This window comes from Colias croceus, chromosome 7, assembly GCF_905220415.1.
Source record: "Colias croceus chromosome 7, ilColCroc2.1".
Lineage (NCBI taxonomy): Eukaryota > Metazoa > Arthropoda > Insecta > Lepidoptera > Pieridae > Colias > Colias croceus.
Window position 1 is genome coordinate 4,570,025 of NC_059543.1, and position 9,963 is coordinate 4,579,987.

Here is a 9,963-nt window from a genome sequence, read left to right on the forward strand (position 1 = left end):
GTCGTGTTGCCATACGCAAAAGCATCTTGGATTTATGTGTAAGAAAAATCTATAAATGTGTAAGTAATTCTGGGGAGGATTTCTAAAAATAGATGCTCCATAAAGAATCTACCTTTTCTCTAAGCGAGGGAGATTTCTGATTTAATAAACACAACGGGTAACTGCGTATAGTAAAAAATATAGCCTGTAAAGTGTTACAGGCTATATTTTTTACTATACGCAGCATTGCTCACACTCGTAGTGACGAGTGTGAGCAAATTATGCACTATGCCGACGCTGATATAACTCCAAAATCTAAGTAGCTACACTGCAAGCATATGATGTGCAGTAATAAAGACCAATAAAAAAGTTTCACTTCAAAACTGAATGGTTTATACTGTTACTAGCTACTAGCTTACCGCCCGCAGCATCGCCCGCTTTGTCTAAAACCTAATAAATTATATACTAAAACCTTCCTCTTGAATCACTCTATCTATTAAAAAAACGGCATCAAAATCCGTTGCGTAGTTTTAAAGATTTAAGCATACAAAGGGACAGAGAAAGTGACTTTGTTTTATTGTTTTATTTATGTAGTGATGATACCTACTGTGTTTAAACAGATCGCTTAGTGGTAAGTAAAGAAAATGCAAGGGAAATAAAAACTTTATTGCCTATCTTCTGTCTATGTGTTTTTGTCTCCCTATGTGTTAATGTGTATACATAACTTCTCATGATATAATATACGTGACCCAATTATTGTTCATGCCAATTAACGATAGACATTACTTACGCTAAACTACATAAATCTTCAAAGATAACACAATTATTGGTGACGTTTGTACGATAATATCAAATAGGTACCTACCTACGATCCATTTGATTGATATAAAAATAAATAACCAGTCTTTATCTTAACACATTTAATCATCTTAGGCTAAAGATACTTGTAAATAATCATAAATAAACAAACATAACAATTTACGTGATTTTACATTGATTTTATTTTGTAAGTATTAACAATTATTTAACATTATATAAAAAATCTCAATAATTTAAATTTAAGCATGCTCATTACAATATTTTTAAACTTCTAGAACGTGTGTATGTATGTATTTTATTTTCTTGTTTCTACATATTGTTATTACAAAAATTATATTAATAAAAATCTTCTCCATCAATTATTTATTAACTTTGTAGCATTAAGATATTTTAATATTAAGCTATTCGAAGCGGGTGGTGTAGAACTATTTGAAATTCTCTTCACCTGTGAGTTGACGACCTGGATACGAATTCGTATGCACCAAAGAGGAATCCGATCCTCGTCTTCAACCAAGAAGTCGACTGATACGGTAATCTTAAAAAAAAAAGAAAAAAAAAAACATTAGCTGACATGACATAGCCCATAAGTTTTCTTTTTTAAATATTATAAATATATTTTGTAAATAAAGCTTATCTTCGAACACTATACCGTATCAGAGGGAAATATGAGTACACATTGGCTTGGCTTACAATAGGTACCATAATTATTATTGTAAAGAACGAACATTATAAATGATAAATACTTTGCCCTTATGGAAAAGCAAAATCAGCTTCACAATTTATAATGAATAAGGTCTCAAAAGTGCAAGAAAGGTTCTATTTTCTTCTTTGAATAATAATAAGTAGGTAGCAAAAAGTGATGCTTAAAATCGTCGCTAGACTCATGGGTGAATGATCGTCTGATCAAACTGCGTGCTGCTAGCTGACTGATGTCTGATGTGGCTTTTCTTGCAAGTTAGATTGACACGCTGAATGATTGTTTAACAGATGTATAATGCACCTACCCCATACCCAGGGACACGGGACTTCACACAATGTCAAAGACAAAATTAATAGGCGTATATATACATTTCTAAGATTGTGGCATAGTATAGACAAAAAATAACCTCATATGAGGCCCATGACCCAGCAGTGGGAACGTAAGTATACAGGGTTACTTGTAAAACACCAGCAACCTCGCAGGACAAGATAGCTAACATCTTAAGTAACAAAATTTGTTCTACGACTTTTGGCATAACGCAATAAATTATTTTTAAATGATTTTTTAAACTTTTATTGTACTCTCCTAACATTTGTAAGTCTATGTTCTATTCATTATCGGATGGACGACGCGACACCCCCTTCCCCCTCTCGTTCGCTTCTTGTTTACGTAATTTTTGGGAGGCGTAGAGTTAATAATATTCAAACGGAAAATTAAATGAATATTTATTTTTGTATGAAAATAAAATCTAACTAATTATCAAAAGTCGTAGAACAAATGTTGTTGCTTATGATGTTAGCTATCTTGTCCTGCGAGGTTGCCGGTGTTTTACAAGTAACCCTGTATAGGTGGATGATGATGATTGATAAAAAGTAAACTTACTGTTGGAAACACAGGTTCTATGAACATTCGAAGCGTATATTGCACAATTTCACCTTTCTGCAGAGGACAATATGTGTTTTCAAGATGATTACAAGTCACTTCATTCTCTCCTAGGGTGTAATTGATAGTTAGAGGACCGAGTGAAGCACGAGCGACCGTTTTCATACTTCGGATTGTACGCGCTGAAAACAAGAAAATTTCATTTTAATTTTATTACAAGAATTTTTAGCTCGCGGTTCCATTCGCGTAGTAGGTACGATGGGCGTGTATGGTGACATCTGTGTTCTAATTGCCATCTTCTTTATCACAAAAGAACTTCCAAAATTTTTTTATCCAATTAGAGGTTGTTTAGACGCGTTTTCAAATCTATACTAATACTATAAAGCTGAATAGTTTGTTTGTTTGAACGCGCCAATCTCAGAAACTACTGGTCCGATTTGAAAAATTATTTCGGCGTTTGATAGCCCATTTATCGTATCGTTTTATCAGTAGAAACGGCAAAAATCCGTAATTGCTGTTTTGAAATCCATGTTAATATTTTACATTTACATAATAATGATGCCAGAAAACTAGTCAGTGATCCAGTCAACTGTCTGCATGAAAGAGTAACAAACCACTCTTTGTATATCTCTTCGATTAATTTAATTATTCAGCCATTTACTTACGAGATTCAAATACGACGTTTATAACTGCATCTTCCCCAAGCTGTACTCTGCAGGGCATTGTAGTGCATCCTTCTAGGTATGCGTTAATTGGTGTATCTCCATAACCCCTGTTACCTGAAAATTGTAAGATAAAATATGAATATATGAAAGTAGCGTTACCTACTATTAGGTATACTGTGGTATAGGTGTAAAGTGAGAGGAAGGTCAAGGTTAGGCGAACCTTACTTTTTCTAAGAGACAAAATATGGTGGTAATGTGTGTATTGAATAAACTATAGCCCGCGACATAATTGTACAATCTATTAATACATTCATATTATGTAAATACAAGAAAATCACAAAAGATTTAGTTTAATAACATAACCGTTTAGTCTTCCGTTTAGTATAAGGGTCATTGTCAAATTTTGCGCAGGTAAACGTAACCGCAGATTTCAAAAATGTGAAAAAGAAAATATTTTAAAATTGAACTTTTCTTTATGCCCGTGCCTGTTAAAATAACTGAAGTATCTGTAATTCAAGTTGGCCGCGATGTTTAGCTAATAATTTAAGATTTATTTCAGATTTAGTGCGTCAGGGTGGAGAAAAAATACAACTCTGTTATTATTACACTTTACCTTTTATCATTAAATTAAATAAACCAGTCGCACATATTTTGGCTTTTATATTAATTACAGTCTTATATCTTATAATCACAGAAGCACAAGCTTTTTTTTAAGTTTTACAGTAATTTATTTAAAATTTTAGTCAACTCTGTTACTTTATGAATAATAACAAACCTTAAATTCTACACAACTCCATGAAATATCTGTAAATTAACAGCTAATTACAACATATAACCGCTTCATTAACTGACAAATTAACCTATTGTAATATAGCAGTATTATTTTGAATAGCTTTTCCTAAATTTCGTAACTAAGTTCTTTAATCTTCGGGACACGAAAGTAACAGAGTTGTAACACAGTAACTTAGTTGTTCTTTTTGTACTAAAAGTGAATAAATTGCATACTCTTGATATGTCGTCACGTTCGAAAAGATTGATTTTGGTTCTAAAAACATTTTTCTTACATGTGGGCTGATTTTTTTCATATGAAAATTTGACACTCTTGTATAATTTGTATTTCCTGCCTAGACATTTTAACGGCCTTCTTGTCGAATATTTTATCAATAGCATACTTTTCCTTCCGATTCTTAACTTTTTCATGGCGTTTTTTAATAGCATTTACTGGATTTACTGGATTGCCGTCCTTATTTTTAGACTTCTTTCGTTTTTCTCTGTTGCATTGTTTTTAATACGTCTCCTATCTCTTGTTAACTGTTTCTAATTATTTCTTAAATTTTATATAATTTATAATAACTTCGATCTGTTTCTATTAACTTGCTTGCTTCTCAGCTGGCGTGAGAGGCATTTTAAGGGCGTTAATAACGGCAGAATATCCTGTAACAATATCTTCAAGGTTACATTTAATTAAATATGATTTATTTACATATAACAACTCAAAATTACTTAAGGAAACCGATTCATGAAAAAAAAAATATTACAAATATAAAATTTCAAACAAAAGTTACAGAATACATGCTTACTCAACTCTGTTACCATGAGCTAAGTAACAGAATGATGATAACAGAGTTGTAAATTTTACATTCTAAAAGACATAAATCATAGAATAATGCATTTAGTTATTTTTTTATTTCAAATTGAGCATAATTACCTCTTAAATAATAAAGTGAACGTAAGTTAATAGAAAAAAACGGTTTTACTTACTTTAATAGGTAGGTAACAATGTTGATGCGGAATAAAAACACGCGGCATGTTCAACGCCACGCGCTCGACTGAGATTCAATGTACCCCTCCCCCCGACCTAACGAACGACCACAATGGCTGCAGAAACCTCGCTGAAGCTAATAGAAAGTCGAAAACAGCACCACCTCTATTTTGAGTAATGATTTATTTAGTAACATAGTAGTGCACACGATTCCAAACACTACGTGGGACAAAGTTAAAAATTTTTTTATAAAATATATTTTAGCACTGATCGGTTTTAAAATCTACTTTTAGAAATATTCACAATATTCTATTTATAGTAATATTTTAATTGATGTGGGTTGGTATATTGGAAATTGTAGTTATTTTATATTTTCTGTAACGAAGTGCTACTTGGGACAGGTCAAATTTGTATGGAAAACCCTTCTGTTACCAGAAAAAACCACAATGTTACTTTAAAAAATAAAATAAAAAATGAAAACTAAGTCTTTATTTTATTAATATATGTTTAGTAATACGATTAAGTTTGTATTTTCTGTAAGTTTTTAGTGATAGTTAACTTTTTAATGGTATAGAAGTCAAAAAGTTTTGAGGGACAAGTTAACCTGCGCAAAATTTGACAATGACCCATAAAAGAGCTCTCAAAAAGGCGTATTTTATAGCAGTAGCATGTTGTTATATACCCCATAGCCTTTCCCGAAAATTTTTATACATCTAGGTATCCCAAAAAAGATTATTATAGGTTTTATTTAACTTTTAACATTGGTGCGTATTTGAAAGCGTTATGATAATTGATAAATATTGTAATATTATTCAAAGAGAAGGTTCTGTCTATAAAATTTTAGGATATCAAAATAAAAAAGTATAAAGTTACTTACATTGTTCAACTGGCGTGGATTGCCCCTTAGCCAAAGCGAGAACAGCACAGAAAAATATCACACCAAACATTTTGATAAAAAAACTCCGATACCATGATTCAGAAGTATTTATACGCAATTCCTTATCACACAGGTGCAAGCAAATTATCTTTTTATATCAAAAATTAATACGATTATTTATCACAAATCAATTTTATTGAATAAGAATTTTTAAATTGGTAAACTATCTTTATTTAGACAAAGTCCTTAAGGATAAACTTACTTATAAATATTAAGGAACTATTATAATAACAACTAGATCCATTAATACTTGAATACATGATAATGAAAAAAAAAATATAAGAAAGGGTTGCTTTATAAACACAAAATAAAACAAAGTTTATAGCAATATTGGTTATTTATCTATACGATTCATAAATTCTTAAAAAATTTAAATTATAATTCGACGCGGGCAAAGTCCAGAAAGAATGGAAATTAACAATATTCTCATGAAGGGACAATCACTGAACAGCGAACATTAGTTACAAGAAAAATACTATGATATTAAAAATTAAAATGCTAATGTGACTATAATATCTAGTAACATGGACTGTGTTATGTGTATTTGTATTAAATATGATACATAACAGAGTAGACATTTTTTTAATGAGCTGCTCCTCAAAAAGTATATTTTAGAATTTTTTGCAGTAGCTTGGTTTTATTTTAAGGGTTCTCTACCGGACCGGACCCTATTACTGAGACTTCGTTGTCTGTGTGTCTGTTCGACCGTCTGTCATCAGGCTGTATCTCATCACTCATGATAGGTACTTAGACATTCGAAATTTTTAGAGAATGTGTATTTGTGTTGTCAATCGCTTGAAATATCATTTTATTGTGTTTAGTGACATCTATTGGTATGAACTGACATAAACTTGAATATAATTATTTATTAACCGTTATTTAAATTCACTACCTACTAATTTCATATAAAAATAGTATACCTACGATAGAGGGTAATTATCACAATCATTATGATCATAATACAAGCTTAAAACAAGAGTAAAAATTCAGAAGAATTCTGACGCGAGTGCAACTCGCACTTAACCGATTTTTCGCAACTTATTCGTCCAATTTCGATTAAAACAACAATTATTTCAAACACAAAAGTGTTATACCTAATATTGTATTTTGCGTAATTATAGTGTACAAGTACCCATAAGTAATATATTGTGTACTATATTCAACGGATAAGTTTAAAAATTATAAACACTTAAGTAAATTCATCAACTAGCTGTTTGTTTTTAATTGCAAATCATAATATGTATTAGTAAGAACATAATATAACTAGATGTTACTAAAAAATAATATTTTTATACGGATATTACAATAAAATACGTTAACGGAATGCCTACTATAAAGAAAATTATGTCAAAAAACTAGAAATAAATTTAAAGACAAACAACCAAAATATCAACTCCTACGAAATACTAGACAGCTATGAAAATTTGCAACTCTCCCGATCCAGGCTTAGATTTATATACTTCAATGCGCGAAGCATAAGAAAAAAAGGTAAACTAGATGAAGCAAAATGTATCCTGAGCTCATTAATAAAACCTATCCACGTAATTCTAATTACTGAAACTTGGATAAATTCTGATGCGCAAGCTTCAGAATTAAATATTGATAATTACACACATTATTTTAACTACCGGACTGACGCAAGAGGAGGTGGAGTCTCAGCATACATCCACAACGATTTAAAACACAATCTTATTGAATCACGATACGAGGAAGGGAACAATTACTTATGGATAAGTTTAGAACGATGTAAAATTGATGTAGGCGTTATCTATAAACCGGGCTATACTAACTGTCAAAAATTCCTTGAAATGTATGAATCGCAATTACAACAAAGGCACAGAGCTATTATTTTTGGAGATTTTAATATCGACTTGTTAACAAAAGATAAAAATACCAAACTATACAAATATACTCTTAAGTGTAATGGACATATATTACTCAATAAACTAACTAAAAAATACAGCAGAAGAGACTCTTCAAAAAAATCTATCATTGACCATGTAGGGCAAGTGACCCGGTTGTGGCCACCGACCCCTTTGTGGCCATTTAGAACTTCAAATCGTTATAACTAAGGCAAAGACAAATATTTTTCTCTATTGTTTACGGGAATAAAAAGATCTATTATTAGCAGCACTGATAGCGTTGAAAGCTCTGATGTTTCAAACTTCACTTCAATCCAACAAGTCGTTAGTTTTTGAAGAGCGTCAATTGTTCTAAGTCTTAGCAAAACGGGTAAGGCGAGCGGGTGAGTAATCAATAATTATTTTTTAAATCATTCTTATTTTTTTAATGTTTATGTTAATTCTTCATAAAGAATACACTGTCTAATAACACACTAATGTTATTTTATCGCTATTTGTTTATTAAGTGAGGTTATGAGAGGTGGCCACTAATGGAGCCAAAATGAATGAATTTTCTCATCTTTGGCCACATGATTGGCCAAAAGTGGTGCACGTAGAACCCCACTTTTGGCCATTTAGTTTTTATCGTGATTTTTCAACTTAATTACTAAGCTATTTTGATATAAGTAATCTATTCATTTTCAGAGTTACAATAATTATAATGCCTCCATCGAAACCAAATACTAAAAAAAATCGGTGTCGTGAAAAGAAAATTGTTCCAGTACTCACCGCATAAAATAAAATATCATTACTATTGAACGCAATAAAGAATGGAATGCCCGTTGCCACTGCTAGTAGAGATTTTAATGTACCTCGAACGACATTGCGTCACAAAATTTCTGGAAAAGCACCTGAAACTTCTGGACATGTAGGGCCCCAGTCAGTTCTTGGAATACAAATAGAAAACGAACTTGTCATATGGATCAAAGATTGCGCTCGCGCTGGATTTCCTATTAACAAGGAAGGTTTACTGGATTCTGTTAAGAAATTTGTTGTGTAGGGCAAAATTGCTACACCTTTTATAAATGCGATAGACTTCAAGATCCTGGTTCGATGGATTTATGGTGAGACATCCTGATTTGAGCCAAAAACATGCCGAGTATATTGATAAAGCTCGTGCCTTACTAACTGAAGAGAAAATTCGGAACTCTGTCCAAGAAATTTCTTCATTGCTCGGTGATGAAAATTTAAAGATTCTAGAAAACCCTGCGAGAGTTTGGAACTGTGATGAAACAGCTTTTTTTCTAGCTCCAAAAGGATCTCATGTGTTAGCTGAAAAGGGACATGTTTACGATACACCAAAAAACAGCGATAAAGAAAATATAACTACTATAATATAATATTATAGATATCTACCTCGTATAGATTAATGTTGATATCCTTAATTGTTATTTTAATTCAAGCTGAGATATTATATTTCATATATGTCGTCAATATTATGTTAGCTATTTTCTCTAAATAAATATTGTTGGTCGTAAAATATGCGATTTTGCGATGCGTAAAATATGAATTTGATGATGGCCAGAACTGGCACATGACATGGCCAGAAATAGGGTAAATCTGCCCAAAAATGGCACAAACTCCCATTTATTTTTCTTTCCTACAGGATTATTTTTCCATTGAATCCTTTTGAATAAAAATATATGTTTAGGCTAGATTTATACATATTTAATCACTATTTACAAGAAATATGTCCGTCATAACAAAAACTGTAAAATTATATAGCCTCAAAGTCTACAAAATTCTTAAAATGGCCAAAATCGGGTCACCTGCCCTAAGTACGAACCTTCAAAATGATAATTTTAATTTCGCAATAATAAACTCATGTATTTCTGACCATAAGCACATATACGTAGAATTAAAAAAATATTTACCCCCAAAAAGTGTTAAAACTCAATATAAAGCAATTAATTACGAAAGATTATCATCCCTGTCTGACTCCATAGTTGATACTGAAATAAACAAAGATTATACAATATTAGAAAATAAAATTAAATCTATTATAGATAAAAGTAAGATTACTAAAACTAAATTTCTAAATCTGCCCCGAAAAGACTGGATAAACAAAGCAATTTTAACAGAAATTAACGAAAGAAATTTATTATGGTCTCAACTAAAAAACAACCCTAAAAATAAAAACCTTCAAATAAAATTTAACACTCAAAAAATAAAGGTAAAAAAAAATATTCAAGACACAAAAGATTCTTACTATTACCAAAAATTTACAAGGAATATAAAAAAACCCAAGAAATTATGGACTTTAGTAAATAAATTAGCTAATAACAAAACTGTAAAATGTACTTTACCTACTAAATTAC

At 31.1% G+C, this 9,963-nt stretch overlaps 1 protein-coding gene across 1 annotated transcript; it reads right to left on the bottom strand.

Annotated features, from left to right (window-relative positions):
- Positions 1-294: 294 nt before the first annotated feature.
- Positions 295-5,734, bottom strand: LOC123693219 (NPC intracellular cholesterol transporter 2-like). Its single transcript, XM_045638219.1, has 5 exons — positions 5,685-5,734; positions 3,046-3,159; positions 2,381-2,562; positions 1,170-1,333; positions 295-307 (listed from the first exon to the last, which is right to left on the bottom strand). The coding sequence occupies exons 2-5, from the start codon at positions 3,101-3,103 to the stop codon at positions 295-297; spliced, it is 417 nt and encodes a 138-aa protein (XP_045494175.1). The 5' UTR covers positions 3,104-3,159; positions 5,685-5,734.
- Between the last annotated feature and the right edge of the window lie 4,229 nt (positions 5,735-9,963).

What these genes read in the sequence shown, in the direction of transcription:
- LOC123693219 (XM_045638219.1), bottom strand. Translation starts at nt 3,103, where the DNA reads ATGCCCTGCAGAGTACAGCTTGGGGAAGATGCAGTTATAAACGTCGTA. An exon ending in AAACGTCGTATTTGAATCTC is followed by an intron (nt 2,563 to 3,045) that starts GTAAGTAAATGG and finishes TCTTGTTTTCAG; the next exon opens with CGCGTACAATCCGAAGTATG. An exon ending in TAGAACCTGTGTTTCCAACA is followed by an intron (nt 1,334 to 2,380) that starts GTAAGTTTACTT and finishes TTTTTTTTTAAG; the next exon opens with ATTACCGTATCAGTCGACTT.